Raw genomic sequence first — 18,678 nt, forward strand, 5'->3', positions numbered from 1 at the left:
GTAGCTGAATCATTGATTTGGGGTTTTTAATAAGGTTTTTTAAAAAATGGTTTCAAATTTCCTTAGGTCTACTCAATTTTTGAACTTTTCCCCTTAACTTTTTTAAAGTAAGTAATTGCATGATCAACATTTTTTGTCCTTCCTCTTTTCTATATCCTGTTAACTACTCAGGAGAAATATACTTCTTTTTCTTTTGCTTTTGAGTTTTAAAGCTAGATTCTAGGCTTTGGCAGCTTTTTCTTTTTTTAGTGAGAAACCATAGCTCCACATATTAGCTCTGTCAAGGAATGCTGAAGAAGGGATTCTTGAATCTTTTATTCTTTTCATTTGACCTGACTATGCAATTTCCTCAATCATAGGCATTATTATTGGCATGAAAAAATTACAAACCCAGGTTTACTGTACTGGTCATAAAAAATTTCCATTAGAAGGTTCCAGGTAATGCCTCCATTGACAGAATATTCCAGAAGAACTCCTTGGTTTCGGTTATTTGGTGATATCAAGCATCCATACATAAAATAAAACTGGATAAATTCAGCATTGGTGAGATTCAGGTCCACTGTGACTAATATTCGACTACAGCCCTAAAAAATAAAGAAAAAGCAGAATGGAAAAAAACATCATTAAGACCTTTGTGTATGTAGTATTTAGTGAGGAAGTTGGTTAAGAATTTCATTAGTATTAAGTAATTATAAAACCAGAGGATGATCCTTTTGAAGGGAGATTTTTCTTATCTTTATATATGTGTGTATAAACATGTTTTTATTTGCTAATTGCTATATTTATTTGTTATTATACTTATTTTTAAAGGCTTCAGCTGCTAATCAGATGTTGAGCTGAGAATTATTTTTTCATGTGATAATGATCATTTTAAATGAACAAAATTTGTTAATACTACCTCTGGAAATTTTGCCTACATTATCATTATGTGGACTAGGAACAGTATTTGTCTCTTTATAACTATTAGCATAGTGCCTGGTGTACAGTAAGTGCTTAATAAATGCCAGTTGCCTTGCCAGTGAAGAATTGTAGTTATGTTAGCAAATTAAAAGACTCATTCCTTAGTGTATTTTGGAGGAATGCACATACATACATACACATACAGAAAATTATTTTGCTTCAGTTTAAAAAATAAAGGAAATTAAGACAAAAGATTTGACCAAATTGCCCATGATTACTAGCAGAGGTAGGATTTAATCTCCTGATTCCCAGTGAATTCTTGTAATTGTATCGAACCTTAGGTGCTTAATGTGTTCTTTCTGGTCTTAGAGTAAGACATAATTATCAAAAGAAAGTAAAACATGAATTTCAGAAATATGCTCTATTTATCCAAATCTGTGAAAGTAATTCAAGGAGGAAGATGGCAGATAATGAATAAATAAAAAATAATTTAGCTTACTTATAAGGGTAGAGGAAGGAACAGGTGTAATAAAGTACATTGGCTTAGAGTTAGGGAACTAGGTTCAAATCTCAGATAGAATGTGTGTTGCTTGAGTGCAGTGTTTCATTTTGTGTTACATATCCCCAGTACCTATACCTATACATATATCTGGTACTTGACTCTTGAAGGTGTTTATTTACTGGCAGGTGCTTGTTGACTGATTAATAGATTTATTGAAATCCAATCTCTGATACTTAGTAGCTATTTGATATTAGGGGAGTCACCTTTTCTGTGACTCAGATAATTCTTTAAGTCTCTAAAATTTTATCTACAAAGTCTAACATGAGGAATTCTCTTTGTTATGGAAATCACAGTTCCTTTAAGAGTGAAAATAATTTGAGAGCTTGATCCTGAAGTAATGATATTTTAAAAAAATAAAGCCAATTTTTTACTTCAAGTGTGTAGTGATTCTGAAGAAGATAAGAACTTGAGATACTTCTAGGAAAAGTTTTTCTAATCACAATTTTGTCATGGTGAACAAGCATATACAAACATAAGTGTCTAGTAATTATTGACAATTACTAAAAAGGGTTGATTATCAATTCAGGAGTTATTGAAGTTCACTTCACAGATTTTTGCCTTCTAAATTCCAAATCTCTGGTAAATTCAAGAGTTTTCAATTAAAACACCATCTAGATGGCAGCTTTCCAAACATTATGCAAATACTCTTTCCCTGATGGAGACAGTATTAATTTAAATCATTTTTATGTGCACTTTAATGTGACCTAGGATAATACTATCCTATATAATTAAGCTAAACCAAATCATGATTTTTGATAAGAAAACAGCAAATCTTTTTTTTTTTTTTTTTTGCTTTTTGAAATGTCACAGTCTGATTAGAGATTTGTATAAATATGACAATAACTTAATTTCTTATTAAGCTTTCAGGTAAACCTAATGAAAAACAAAGTGTTTCAGTGAAGTTAATGGGTGATATAATGAATGAAATAAGGACAGGAGCTAGATCTGCAAATTCATCAGTATAAAGGGCTCCCTTCTATGTGAAGAAACTCCCTTTACAATGAATGTTGATATCTTTTCTACACAACTCTTAGTATTTGTTTAGAGCCCAGCTTCTTAAAAATGGTTCATAAGTGAATTTGAAGGTTGTGAAATTATGATTTTCAGTAAATGTTTGATCTGTATACCTATTTTATATACCTATATACCTGGGGTCATGTAAAAATTTCTTAGGCAAAAAGGATCTCAAGTGGAAAAAGTTTGAGAATCCCTGTTCCGGAGCACTGAGCAATGAAAGAATCTCCTCAGGACACATTGTCAATTTACTACTGGTAGGTTTTGATCCCTTTGGAGTTAGTTTTTTGTTCACAATCTATTATACTTCTGATGACTAAAACAAAAATTACAAAAGAACCATCCCCCTTGATATTTCATACCTTTTCAGATCATTCTCCAGACTTATTTCACTATGCTCCCAATCTGGTTAGGTAGGTATCTCTGATTCCTTTTCAGTTTCCTTTTATGTGTCATTCTCCCCATTAAAATACAAGCTTCTTGAAGAGAGGTACTAGCTTTCTTTCCACTTACAGTTATGTACCCAGGAATTTGCACAGTGCTTGGCACACAAATAAATGCTAGTTGACTAAAATGATTGACTCTCACTCAAGAATTGCAGCCTTGTGAACACGGCCTGAAAATGTTACCAAATGATTTTCATCTTGGCATTGTATGTAACTGCAAAAACCTAGAAGTAACCCAAATGTCTAATAGGGAAATGATTAAATTATTACACATTAATGTTATGGAATACTATAGTAAAATTAAGATTGATAAGTATGAGGAATACAGAAAAATCTAGAAAGACTTTTATAAAATAATCAAAACAATGTGAGAGAGCAGAATCAGGGAAAAGAATGTAAACTAATCACTATTACATAATGGGAAAAAGTATTATGCATTAAGATTAGTTTAAGCCAGGAGTAACAATTTAGGCAGATTTCAGGGGATTTGTGAACTTGTTTAAGTACAAAAATATACTTTTATTTTCACTAACCTATAATTTTTTTCTAATCCTATATATTTTGTTTCATTAATTTAAAATAATCTTCTGGATAGGGAATCTATCAATTTCCTTAGCCTTATTAAGGGTCCATGACACAAAAAGGTTAAAGTCCCCTGGTTTAAATGTAAAAAGGTATTTAGACAAGTTGAATTTGTGGTACTGATTTTCAGTAATACATTTTAAATAAAATGATTATTAAAATTTTCTAAAATGATTGAAAGCCAAGAACTAACCCCACTAAAGTGAAGAGCCATCCCAGAAGCCACAGCTCCACACACAGTACTCAATTTTCCACCATTCACAGTCAACCAGTTCTGGTTGGATGGAGCTCTGTTGAAGTTGTCTTTGAGTTGTGTTGGGAGGGCAATCTCTGGCTCATCACAGTATAAACCACTCCACTGCTCATCACAGCTGGGAATAAAAAGAAAAAGAAGAAAGGAAAATCAGTGCTAAATAGAAAGTCTATTACCATTTTTTCCACCTTAAGAATTAGGGCAGGTTATTTAACCTTATGTAGTAATAGATTTAAGCAAATAACCTTCCTTAAAATGATCTGGAAATAAACTTTGAATGCATTAACCTTATATTCTAAAATGAAGTTTACTGTAAGAAAGTAATTTTTCCTTCTTATACATCAATATACACCATCTTTGTTAATACAATGAATCTATTTTAACTGATTTTTGACAAGAAAAGGTAAGAAATCTTTTTATTGATTGCTTTTCAAAGACTGAAAAGGGATTAGAAAGAAAATTTAAAAAAAAACTTTCATTTAAGTACAGTTTCAAGTAAGAAAGATGGCTGGAAAACATGCCTCATTGAAGTACATTTTCAAGTAAGGAAGATGTCTGAAAAACATGCCCAACTGAGAGACCAACTTGTTGGAAGACTGTAAAGAAGTATTGTTGATGTTAAAAAAAATACTTTGGGCAAGAATAGAAACTTGGAAGTCTCATGGCAAACATCAAAAAACTTTTCTGATAGTGACAACCATCATTAATCAATGAGTTGATTTCATATTATATATGTTCAATTAGAAGAGACTGATTTTTGGATTATTGGTTACCTATAGTCATTGATCAGAGAGACTTCATGTGTTTTATGGATTTCTCTTGGTCTCTTTAGCTATGCATTAACACACAGATAATAATTCGTTGTCGGGTAGTATCATCTTTGAAAATGGAGCATGATGATTTTCCCCTCTCCTTCAAGCACATAGACATGCTAATTTCTAACAGTTCAAAGAAGCTTCACAGGGTTCAGAAATGAATCTCCTCACAGTATTTACAGAGAAGAATTTTTATCAGAATAAACATGGTCAATTGGCAATGCACATATGTATCTATATAAATAGCACAGGAAAACTGTGCTATGTGTATATATATATATATATATATATATATATATATATATATATAATTTAATAGCCTTTTATTTACAGGTTATATGTATGGGTAACTTTACCGCATTAACAATTGCCAAACCTCTTGTTCCAATTTTTCATCTCTTACCCCCCACTCCCTCCCCCAGATGGCAGGATGATCAGTAGATGTTAAATATATTAAAATATAAATTAGATACACAATAAGTATACATGACCAAACCATTATTTTGCTGTACAAAAAGAATCAGACTCTGAAATATTGTACAATTAGCTTGTGAAGGAAATCAAAAATGCAGATGGGCATAGGGATTGGGAATTCAATGTAATGATTTTTAGTCATATAGATATATTTTTATATTTTATAGCTATAGTAATGTAAAATAGCTGAATTTTATCTGCATATATTTACCATTGCACACATTCATGTAATATATAAAATATGCAACAAGTATAAAAGTGGACTTGTGTATTTTAGCACAACTAATAACAGAAGAATTACATATCATGCAACATATTCTAACTTAAAGAAAAATTATTATGTTGAATTAAATTTTTTCCTTATGCAGAAAATTCCTAAATATTTTTAAATGGCTTTCTCAGGTCCCAGCATAATGCTGTGTCTCTTAAAAACGTCTTCAAACTTCTAACGTTTGTCTTACATTTCAGACATCTACACATTTAGGCTTCATTTCCATCTCTAACGTTTTTTGTTAAATACTTAGAGGAATAGTATGGACAGCAATGTTAGAATGAATTGCATGGAGACATTTTGAACATCCTCTTGTAACTCAAGATCATATATTCCTTTCTTCAACTACTTGTATATATGCCTTATCCTTCCTACTATAGGGTATGCTCCTTGAGGGAAAGAACAATGTCTTATTTTATCTTTGTATACCCATTCCCTAACACATTTTATATCCTTAATAAATGTTTGATGAATTGAATTAAATTGAGTTAAATAAGAATACCAAAGGAAATAAAAATATTGCTAATTATTATTAATTCTTCTCCAATCAAGTTCTTGATTTTTAAATAAGCAAACATAATGGGATCCAGCAAATTCATGATTAGTTTAATATTTAATTTAAAGATGAAAAACTTACAAACCAATCACAGAACCTAGTGGAAGCTCTGGGGTGATTCAGAAACCACCTTCTGAGAAGACAGTCAACTGGAATGTGAATGAAAAGCTTTCTGTAGGAGTAAGAAAACATACTTACACACAATTTCCTTGAACACATCTCCCATGACCACTGCACATATCTATGCAACCATCCCCAATATAGACATTATCTATTGCCCATGTTTGCTGTTTGTCAAATGGAGCTGGCTGATGCCACCGGAAACGAGTAGCTTGAGACCTATAAAAAAGAAAACAGAATCAAGGGTATATTATCAGCCAGTAATTGATGAAAAGGTATATCTGTTGTTTGTATATTTAATTCTATATATGTACCTGAAGAAGAGAGTCTGTTTCTTATTTGGAAGAGATCTATGTGTTATTTTTATTTAAATGGAAGAGAGATATGGGGTTGGGGAGAGAAGGAGAGGGACAGAAACAAAGAAATGAAGAAAGAGAGAGTAGAGCTTATTGCACATTAACTTTTTAAAAAAAAATTTAGTATATTGTTTCTATAAGGTGACAATCTAGCTGAGTAGGAAACCACAACACAACAGTGGCAAGTAGATCTGGATTTTGGGTGTAGATCATAGTAGATATAGCTTAGGCAGAAAGCTTTAAGAAATAATGACTGAACTAAAGAGATGATAAAGGAAAAGCAATTGAGCAACAGAAAGCGAGGGAATAATGATAGAATGAAAAAAATCAGTCATACATTAGAAAGATTTTTAAACAATCATGTCTGAGTTATAATGATACTAATATACTCAGACATGAAAATGAAGAAAAGAATGGCTAATAAACCATTCTAAAAGTTAATATATAATTTCACATTTACACATCAGAAAGTATTAGGATACTAAGTTACATCAAGGGCAAGGCTGTGTACCTTTCATTTTCTGAATTCCATATAGCACCTTGCTCAGTGATTTGAATATAAGTCATTGAAAAAAAAATTTGTTGAATAATCAGACATCAACTTAGGATGCAAAAGAGAAACCTCTATTTTTCTTTCTTAAGCACTAGGTGGCAGCAGAAACCGTCATAATGATTTATGGACCTGTGCAAATTGAATATGAGAAGTTTCTCTCAAAGAATCATGGATAAGAGTCGGCCGAGGCTACCTTGTCCAAAACCTTCATCTCGAAAAGTTACACAAATGGTAAGCATCACAGACAGGGTTTAAATTTGGAGTCAGGAGCTCAGACTCCAAAGCCTATCTATCTGCCTTTTCTTATATCATATTGAAGTTAATATTGGAGAATGCTTACCAGAAGCATTTGGTACTCAGTAATTAACACCAATTTTTTTTTTTTGTTTTTTAGTATCAAGGAATGGTATGTCTATCACTTTGTTGACATTTATAATATTTCACAAATTAGATGCTAAGAATTGTCATTTTTTTCTTTTTCTTTTTTTTTACACCATAAAGGTTGCTAAAATACTTCAAATGAATGAACAAAAAAACTTCAAATCATATATCATATGTATCATATACACTTGCAGATAAGGTGAAAACTTCATCCTAAAAAGTCCTAATTTATTTACTTTTAACTTTGAAAAAAAATCACCAACTTAGTAATCATCAACAAATACAAATTTTTTTATATACAAAAAACAAGGCATATGTAAAGAATCATTCCCAAATGATTTCATATTCTATGAAGTGTCTATATTTTGAGAGCTATTCATTTTATATTATTTAGAAGTTATAAGAATTTGGTAAAGTAACATCTTTTGAAAAGTGTATTTTAAAACTTTTGTGTGTCAGTGTTTTGTTTGGACAATTGATGGCAATAGTTGTTTAATAATGGTTATTATCATATGAATTTTATTTGCAATGAATATGTTTCAGTGTCAGTGTAGTTTATTTGTTGAAATCTCAAGGATATTTTGTATTTGTAGTACACCAATTTGTCTCGATAAATTTATGAAGTATTTGCTATATAATTTTGGCTGCTTTTATGTTATTTGGTAGGTACCATCAAAATTTTGCAACCTAAACTTAAATATTGAATAGTTTCTACCATTTCCTATCCTGTGCAATTTAAAGGTAGCAAGTACATTATAGGCCCCTGGGACTTATAACAACTATTTAATTCATATTCTATTTTCAATTAAATATGTGAAAAGAAGAAGAAAAAGTAGATGTGAATAAGGCCTTGAATCAACCAGTCATAGATCTTGAGTAAGTGTGAAAGAATTTTTGATCAATTTAAAAGTCTTTGAAAGCTATTAGATGAACTAGAGTGATATTGAATTGGAAATATATTCAGACTGGGTGAAGAAAGTGGGTTGTGATCTGTGGGTCATCTATAAAACAGTAAGCTAGTTTAGAACTAAGAGATAAGAGCGTTCTATAGCTTTCCACTGAACTTACACTTTCCTGTAAACTGTATGTATGGAGAAAATGTAACAGGGTTTGGGGGTCGGAGATATTTTGTATCACCTGTACAAACTTTACAATATAGTAGACAATACCTATTTGATAAGGGGGTGACAGTGGGAATGATAAATTATAAATGCATATAAAATAAATTAATTTTAAAAATAAAGATGAAGTGCCAGAAAAAAACCTCAGTTACTTCTAAAAACTAATTTCTTACTAATTAGTATTGATCAATAATCATAAGAGGGAAAGATCCATTATAGCATTATAAAGACAACCCTACAACCATTCCCTTAGTTGACTGAGGGAAGAAACAAAATCTGCTGAATGGGGATCCTCAAATCGCAAATAGAGGTTTGGAGGAGATACTAGGGTATGTTTTATACTGGGATGGTGAGCAGAACCATAGGGAAGGAGGTTTACATACCTTTTACAGAAGCAATGCCAAAATAGACCATGGAATGGAATATTGTGTTAGCTCATCAATGATCATATTTATCCACCATGTGCAACAAATTTTTTATATATCTTTGCTGTATCCTCTATTATATTTAGATTCTATTTTCAGATATTCAGATATTCAGAATATCCTATATTAAATTCAGAATTTGAGCCTATCTTTTAATTCTTTTTATCCCCAATATTTATTTATTTATTTTTTATTTAATAGCCTTTTATTTACAGGATATATGCATGGGTAACTTTACAGCATTAACAATTGCCAAACCTCTTGTTCCAATTTTTCACCTCTTACCCCCCACCCCCTCCCCTAGATGGCAGGATGACCAGTAGATGTTAAATACATTAAAATATAAATTAGATACACAATAAGTATACATGACCAAAATGTTATTTTGCTGTACAAAAAGAATCAGACTCTGAAATATTGTACAATTAGCTTGTGAAGGAAATCAAAAATGCAGGTGTGCATAAACATAGGGATTGTATCCCCAATATTTAACTTGGTATATCTGGTATATTTAGTGGTTCATTGTTTGTTGGTTACACTTTTGATGCTATAAGGAGGGGCCAACCACAGCCTGCGAAATAACTATATACAACAAAAGGTTCAATATTGCATGGCTAGTTCATATGATTGTTAATATGCTTTTGTATTTGTCATTCATAAGAAAAGTTATATCTTTGTATTTTTTGTCACAATGCAATATTTGAGTTACCCTCACCCCCCAAAAAAAGAAAAAAGTCTGGAAGTTAGAATTACTGAGACCTATTATTCCCATTTCTACCACAAGTACATTTGAGTGCTGACTTAATCACTTAAAGTTTGTATGCTTCACCTTCTCTGTATGAGAGAAGAATACCACTTGTTCTTTCTCTAGGGTACTGTGAAAATTAATTAGTTCCCGTTTATCAAAGTCTATGACTTCCTTGGCAAAAGTCTCCCTGCAAACATCATGATGATTGAAGATTCTTTCTAATGACTGCTACCAATCACCAGCTGGTGTTTCAAGTAGTCATATTCTTTTTTCCTATATCCCAGAATCTGTCTCTGTTTTTATGCCTACAAGACACTTTTCATACAGGCCTCTGGAATATTATTTATGAATTCATACTGCTTACAGAGCTTTTTAAAAGAGAACTATCAAAAATATTATTTTTAACCAGCGTTTATTCACATCAATACTTTTTTTCAAAATGTTTCAGTAGCTTTTAGTTATTTCCCACTTAAATTTCAGTCTTTAATATCCCCATCATCCATTATCATTAGAATTTTTATTTGTGTCCAGTTGGTGCCATCACATAACCTTTCACAAAATATCAATGCTGGGAGAGACATAAGATATCATCTAGTTCAACCTAAATCTGAGTAACCCACTTCTCCATAGCATACTCTAGTGGCCATCAGACATTTGCTTGAAGACTTTTATTGAGGAACAACTCACTAACTCTCAACAGAATCTCTTCTATATTTTTCTTCTTTTTAATCTTATATTTTAAAACAGATTTGATAGGAAGTTTTTCTTTATATCAAACCTAGGTTTGATAAAGAAAATTTCTTTGAAATTTTCTTGCCTTTGCTCTAACCCTCCCCTCTGAGATCAAGCAAAATAAATGTAATCCTTTCTAGGATAAGAATGATGGATTTCAATCTGGAATGGAATTTTGTAGGTTCTATAGCATCAAATCTTTATTTTACAGATCATGAAATAGAAGCTCAAGGAGCTGGAGTGATTTGGGCATTTTCATATAATTCCCAGGAGGTAGGCGCAAGAGTCAGAGCTTCTTTGATTCTTGAGATTTCAAGCTCCATGCCTGGCTCCACTTTATCACACTGATTTTCTTCCCCAGTTTTTGATAAAAATTTTGAAGATAACAATTATCTTTCTCTTCCCCATCTACTTCTAATGCTGATGTCCTTCAGGGTAAATATTCCCAAGTACTTTCACTCTGAATTTTTCCACCTTTTCCCCCCATCATGGATTCCTTTGACAATTTACTGAAGCCTATAAATTCCATCTGAAAATAATTGTTATAATGTATCAGGAATTATCTTTTTCTGCTCTTTGTATCCCTAGTATTTAAGACAATGAATAACACATAGTAGGTGCTTAATATGTGTTGTTGCTGTTATTCATCCTTCATTCTGGAAGGGAACCAATGACATCATGAAGTCAATGTCTTGGCTTGCTAGTGAATTGGATTTAAGTGAGGTAGAGCTGTGCAAAATCATTAGCCTCATTCTTTCCTTCAGAGTTTTGGAGTCCGTTGTCAAGACATAAGTCAAAGTGATTGGTGATGGCCCCTTAAATAATTGGTCTCCCACTCTTCATTGATATGAATACATGTTTTCTCTCTTAAACGAATGTAGCATGTCCTTGAGGGGAGAAACTAGATAATTTTGGTCCTTTGATCCCTAGCACCTGGCATATAGTAGGAATAATATAAGAACATTTGCATATATTATTTCATTTAATCATCACAAAAATACTCCTCTGAGTTATGATAGACAGATAGACTAGAAGTTCTTTGTTTGAAGTTTGTCTCAGACATTTACAAGCTGTTTGATTATTGGCAAGTTGCTAACCGGTTAAAAAATGGCATAAAAAGGTATCTCACAGGGTTGTTGTGAAGATTAAGTGAGATGATATTTGGAAAGTGCTTTGTTACATTTTAAATATTATATAAAAGTTAGCTATTATAATTTTGGATCTTGACTCTGTCATAAATTTTCCCCCATCATTTGTAATTTTAATAAGCATACTCTCTTGGTTTTTTTTTAATCAAAACTGGGGAACCCTCCCCCCAACAACAAACCTGTTAAAATTATGGAATAGAGACAATTAAAGATCAATAGAGCATGCTACTACGATCTTTTTGTTCTTCCAAGAAAAACTATCTTTTATTTTTCACTTTTTCTATAATAATAGTAATAGCTAACATTTATATAGCATTTAATTATATACCAGACACTATACTGAGTGCTTTACAATGTTTATTTCACTTGATCCTTGTAACAATTTTGGGAGATAGGAGTTATTATTATTTCCATTTAGCAGATGAAAAAATTGAGGCAATAAGTGGTTAAATGATTTTTTGGGGTGGGGGGTAACACTGTGACAAAAAGTACAAAGATCACACAACTAGTACATATTTGAGGCTGGATTTAAAACCAGATATTTCTGACTCCAGGTCTGCTTGTCTATTTCCTCTGCCTCTATAAACTCTATATACCAGAATTTGAAATCAGGAAGTTGAGTCCTCTGATTCCCACTTTAGTTGTGATTTTCTCTGTGTTTTGGTTGTGGGTGTACTCATATATGGATTTGTATTGCATTTTCATCAGCTTCTTTTAAAACCTATTTCAAAAATTAAGTTAGGCTAACTTTTCTTTTTTTTTCTTCAGTAAATAAGTATTTATTTTCTCTCCCTTCTACCTTCTCTTTATTTAAAAAAAAAAAAGAAAAAAAACTTTGTTATGTATATGCTTAGTCAAGTATAACTAATTCCCATGTTGGCCACATCCAAAATATGTGACTCATTCTGCATATTTAGTTCACCTTCCTGTCAAAAAGTGGGCTTAAGGAGCTCTGCAAGGACTGACTTGTCATAAAAATACCACTCCCGACACTAACAGGCATCACCATTCATTTCTTCTTAGTTTGAAATTTCCACTATTACTCATTCTCCTGGAGAAACAACAAAAATAGGGGCATCTTCTCCAAAAAGTTGCCTTAAAATACATATGTCCTTCCTGAAAAGGAAAATTACAGAATTTTTGCCTTTTAGAGCTGTAAGGTAGCTCATCTAGTTGATTGCTCTCTCTCCCTCTCTTTCTCTCCTTCCTCTCCTCCCACCCAAGTTAAAAGGTGGAAAAAGTCCTCTGGCTATAAAACTTTCTCCCTTAGCCCTCTCTTGTTAATTATAAGCACAGGTTAGTTTTTTAGATTATTTAGATATTGTCTTAGCCCAGTTAGACCAAACTTAGACAGTTTGAGGTGTAAAGAAACAGAATAGGTAAGTTTCAGTGGAGAGGAATCTTGGGACATAACAGTGATAAGTTTTGTCAGTGGGGAATGGAGGCAATTTGAATATCAGATCAAGGAAGAGCAGTTTCATTGATGGGGCCCAGAATGGGTGCTTGGGAAGTTTGTTGTTCACATGTTTGGTCATGTCCAGTTCTTTATGACCATTTGGAAGAAGGGGCATCAATAAGGAAGATGAGTAGTACAAATAAACTTTTGTTTTTCATAATCTTGTCTAGATTTAGCCCTGCTCTAACTTGAGTGATGGATCAAGCAAGCAGAATATCTGGATTATGCATCAAAATAAAGGCATTAACTATAACTGTGTCCAATTTTCTGGACAGTCTTCCTTTTCCTCTCCCTCCTTCCCTCCTTTATCTCTTTCCATTTTATCCTATCTTTTCTTTTCCCTCCCTCCCTCTACTCTTTCCTTTCTCCCCCCTCTTTCTTCCTTCTTCCCTCCTTCCTTCCTTCCTTTCTTCTTTCTCTTCTTCCTTCCTTCCTACCTTCCTTACGTCCTTCCTTCTTTCCCTGCCTTCTTTCCTTCCTTCTTCTCTCCCTTCCCTACCTCTTTCCCTTCCTTCCCTTTCTTTCTCATCTGTCTGTCTGTCCATTTATTGAGAAACTGGGTTTCCTGAGATGGAAGTGTAATGGTCATTCACCAACCTGATTCCACTACTCATCAATCCTAGAACATTGGTCTTCTGCATTGCTGATCTGAGACTTCGACTTGGCCTATTGTATCTCAGAACTCTGGAGATGAAGCAACATAGCATTCTAGGCTTTCCTGCAGCAGTGACTGGCTCTACTAAACCTGGTAACTGTACTGTCTTTTGAATAACTATGAATCTCTTCCTAAAATGTCTGATTTATTTTCTTCTTCTATTGCATGAAATGTAAGTTAAACCAGACAGCTTCTAGCGTCTTAATGAAATTCAGTAATCACAGAATAATTAAAATAATAATGACAGCTTCTTCCAAGAGAAATTTTTTCTCCAAGATTCACAAGACTTGTTTCTAAGCTTACCTTTATTATTTGTTAATTATGTGACCTAAGAAAAATTAATTATTCTCCCTGACCTATATCTGTCTACCATAACTCAGAGATTTTTTTGTGATGATCAAATGAAATAATATATGCAAATGAGCTTATATGTTTGTTTCTTTGGCCAGACCTGAATTTTTTGGGGGAGGATATAGGAAACCCCCTCTTTCAATGTATATCTGTGATTATTCTGCCATTTGAAATCTTAGTGAGTTGCACGAGTACACAGAGATTAAATGACTTGTCTAGGAGGTCATTTGTCAGACATAAGACAAATTCTGGTCATCCTGAATCTGAGGCTAATTCCCTTTCCGCTACATCATATTGCCTTTCATGTTTGAAGCATGGAGGAAGAAACAGAGAGATTATGAAAATTTTAGAGTTTGCTCTTAAAAGTTTGTGAGCATTCATGATGATGATCTTCAATATTCTGGATATTCCTCAAAGAACATACTTATAAACTTATAGTTATATATATATCAGTATAGATTGTGATCTTTTGCTTAAATCTATAGTAGACAAATGGAATTTTAAAATCCATTTATAGCTGCCTTATTTAACTTTCCCCTTAATTTTTCCCTTTTCCTGATTTCCTGCTTTTTCTCTTCAATCTCTTTCCCCATAGCTTTCTGCAAACTTTAGACAGTTTCCATGCTGAGAACAAAATTGCCTGACTCCTGAAGTGTTGTATTTAATCTTTAGAGAGTGTCTTATCATCTCTGTCCCTAGTGCTGGTGGGAAAAAACAGATAGTCATCAGACTGTAGCTTAAAATAGCCAAGGCACACCTAAGCTTTCCTCCTGAAGCCCCATCCTTCTATGGGATTGGGTTACATGGTCACCCACCCATGGACCAGGTTACCCTGGTGCTCAAATGACATTTTTAGCTCTCAAGTTGACTGAATAACCTGTTATTTCCAAGACTGATTGTAGCAGGGGGATGACTAGACTCTTTGATTAGGCATTATCCCAAGAGATATTGTGAAGTCAATCAAGTTTTAGTCTGATACTATAGATTTTAGATTTAGAGCTGGACAGAATCTTAGAGTGCTCCACTTAATTCCTTCATTTTCCAGATGATCAAAGGTTCAGGAAGATTAAGTATCTTACTTAAGGTCACATAATTATGGTAGAGGGAGGATTTGAAGCCTGGTCCTGAGACTCCAAATTCTGCCCTCCTTTTACTGAACCATATTAATTCCCATCTCCTCTTTTTTGAATCTTATTTTCACTCTTGGCTTCCAACTGTTTTTACCAATACACTGTGTCCATAGAGTTGGAATCACATAATTTCTGAGTTGGAAGGGACTTCTGTTCAAAACTGCACCACAACAATAATTTATTCAGGTTTAGGTATCTGACAAGTAATAAGCCTATACTTAAAGACTTCCATTGGAGGACAACTACTGGGCTTCCTTTAGTTATAGGAAAGTATTTTCCTCTTACCTTAAGCCTAAATTTCCTCTCTATAACTTTCATCTATTGTTCTTAGTTCTGCCTTCTGAGATAAAGATAATTATATACATATACATATATATTACATGTATATTATATATGTGTGTTTATATATGTACACACATATAAACATGTAGTCTAATAATCCTATTTCTACATGAAAGCTCTTCCAACACTTGGTTGAAGCTAATATAATTCTATCCTAATCCTGAGTTCTTGCCTCTACATATTAAACATGATCATTTCCTTTGAGGGAGGATATTAATATGACATAATCTGGAGGCCCTTCATATCCTGGTGATCCTCTTCTGAATGCTTTGCAGTTTCTTCATGTCCTTCCTAAAATAAAACTTTCTGAACTAAGCACAAAATTCTAGATGTAGTCTGACTAGGTACAATACAGCAAGCAGGACTATAACCTTCCCATTCTTATAATGATATTTCTATTCTTACCCTAGTTTTATAGCATATTCTTGACTCATATTGTGCTTAAGTCCATTAAGATTTTCAGGTCTTCTTGTATTTGTGAAGGTGATTTTTCTGAACCCATATGAAAATTTTAATACTTATTCCTATTACATTTCAGAATTAGCCCCATATGCTATACTATCAAGATGTTTTTGGATTTTTGTTCTATTGTTTGTGTTAGCTATCTCTCTTGATCTTCTGTCATCTGCAAAATGGACAAGCATGTCATAATTTATACCTTCATTCATTTACAGTGACTTTCTAATTCCTTTCATTTGTTAAATTAAAATACCATTAAGGCTTTACTTAACAATGCATTAATTCTATCAGGTCTTTTGAATATTCTCCTTTTCCCCTCACTATAATTTCATTGCCATTGGACTCTCTGGTGAAAAAATTCTCTACCAAAGCAGAGCATGAACAAAAATCGTTCTCTGAAATCAATCTTGAAATTGTGGCTTAGTAATTCAGGTAATCTCTTTGGGTGACATATATTTGATTTATCTTTTTTTAGCTGATATCATTAGGGAAGTGAGAAAAAGCAAATTTTCCAGATAATGCTTTTTTTTCTACTTTAAGTATTGACTTCATTTTTATATTTTAAGTATTTCCCCCTATAATCTTATCTCATTAAACAAGGATAATAAATACAATTAATTTATTGACTGAATTGATATATGAAAGGCAATTTCCCTTGATTCTTGACCAAGTTCTTAAACTAGTAGGATTGAATGGGAAAATGGGCAACCCATACATCTTTTTAAATTTATATACAATTTTATGCCATCAGACTCAAATATAAAGGGTTCTTGCCTCTTTTTAAAGAGTAAAGTTCATAGTCTGTATTAGTTATTTTCATTACTGCTCAGAAGAATTTTTATTCTCTTTTATATTCCAAGCAGAAAAATAGGTGATAGTTGAGATTTCTAGAAGTTTGGTTACTATATTAAGAGAGTTGTTACTATACATATAAAGGTCATTATATATTTTCAAATAGGATAAGCCATTTGAAAATTGAGAGATAAAAATTGCCCAAAATTCAGAGAAATATTTGATTCATGATTTAAGAAATGATTTTCATTTAAAATTACTGTTGATCAAGTTTAAGAAATTATTAAATTTAATTTAAAATACATTTTGAAATTTTAAAAAATCTATGGAACTTTAAAAATTAACTTATTTATGTGAATGCAACTTTATTTTGGATATCACTCTATCTTAATTCTTGAAGGACCTTTTTTTCCTACACTTATTCTATCCCTTGCAAACATCTTTAATCTCCTTTTTTCTAGTGCCTACTTCTCTGTTGCTTTTAAAAGTACCTATGTCTTTTCTATGTTGAAAATCTCTGATATATCTTCTTGTTTATTGTAACATATCTTTTCTGCTTTATTTGGCTGCCAAATGTGAATGATACAAACTGTTTTCAATTCCTCACATTTCTTCTACAATTTCTATGATGTCTCCCTTTGCTACAATTTTAATGAAGCTGTTTAAAACAAACACATCTAAAGCAAAACTCTAATCTGATGGTGTTTTGTTCTGTTATGTATTTATCACATTATAATTGATATTTTATTTGTTTACCAGTTTTATCATCACTCTTAGATTATAAACTCTTTGAAATCTTACTAAATTCATAAAAATGTAATCTCTAACTCAAGAGAAGTAAGATTTTCATTGTTCTCTTATGATCACGTTATATGAAGCACATTATTTCTATTTTTGGGCATCGTATTTTAAGAATGATACTGATAAAATGGATTCTACCAAAAAACGATGTGCAGCATATGTTCAAGTAAAAAGAATATTAGACTTGCAAACAGTAAGACCAATATCTAATCTTAGTTCTGTCATTAATTAGTTGTATATTCTAGCTAGGTTATTTAAGCTTCATAGATTTTTACCTGCTTCTGTAAAATGAGAAAGGAAGCTCAACTAAATGCTTTTTTAGATTGTCTTTTTCAGTCCTGACATTCTTGGTCCAAAAATCTCCCACCTGGCTTTCAACATCCTCCATTATCTATTGTTATTTTACTTTTGAAAACTTAATTTCCAAACATTCTCTGTTTCAGCCATATTGAACTCTTTTTTTTCTTTCTGTCAAAGTTCCCCCCACCTCTTTGCTTTTGTTCATTACATTTCTTATCACCTAAGTCAATTCCTAGACATTTTTCAAAATCCAACTCAAAAATCACTCCCTTCAAGAAATTCTCCCTATCCAAAGCCCTCACTGAGGCCTCTCTTCTCTGAAGTCCTATAACATTTACAAGCTATATATCATAGTTAAACTCTTAATTACACATTGCTTTGAATTTTAAAAATTTGTTTAATGTGTAATTAAAATTTTTTTCATTTGTTTCTTTTCTTGTGTTTTATTTGTGTCATTGCTGCCTTTGACAAGAATGGAGGCTGTTTGAGTATAGGTACAGTCCTTAAGATAGTGTATTCATTATTATGTTTATGTTTTAATTAAGAGAAAATGTGTCTAAGAAAGAATATTAGGGTAGAAGACTCAAGTCCTGAGTTCTAAATTTGAATTAAATTTATTTGCATAATTAATTGCAAATTTTTTCTAGGTAACTTATCTTTACCTAATTGATACAGGGGATAAGAAATAGAGAACAAATTTTACTGCTCAAATTTTCTTTGAATTTTAATTTGTTCATAATTAAAGTATGGTTATGATATTTCCTATTTCCAAGTGCTAGCAGTCACTGGAAATTCATGCCATCTACCTCATAAGGTTTTTGCCAATTAAGTTGTTTGAAAACTTAAAAAAAAACCACATAGATATTAGCAATTAATAAGAATAATAAAATTATAATTAAAAATTAGGGAAACAACTAATGATCTCATTGACATAG

The 18,678-nt window shown here is 32.2% G+C and overlaps 1 protein-coding gene across 4 annotated transcripts in view; it reads right to left on the minus strand.

Annotated features, from left to right (window-relative positions):
* Positions 1-18,678, minus strand: part of RELN (reelin) — a 515,944-nt gene that overhangs the window by 43,090 nt on the left and 454,176 nt on the right. For all 4 annotated transcript variants that reach the window (XM_031938705.1, XM_031938703.1, XM_031938706.1 and 1 more), the window contains 3 exons: positions 6,072-6,212; positions 3,698-3,875; positions 391-584 (listed from right to left, as the gene is read on the minus strand). In XM_031938705.1, the coding sequence (XP_031794565.1) occupies positions 391-584; positions 3,698-3,875; positions 6,072-6,212 (513 nt within the window). The remainder of the gene's footprint in view (positions 1-390; positions 585-3,697; positions 3,876-6,071; positions 6,213-18,678) is intronic.

Source organism: Sarcophilus harrisii, chromosome 5, assembly GCF_902635505.1.
Source record: "Sarcophilus harrisii chromosome 5, mSarHar1.11, whole genome shotgun sequence".
In the NCBI taxonomy this organism is placed as follows: domain Eukaryota; kingdom Metazoa; phylum Chordata; class Mammalia; order Dasyuromorphia; family Dasyuridae; genus Sarcophilus; species Sarcophilus harrisii.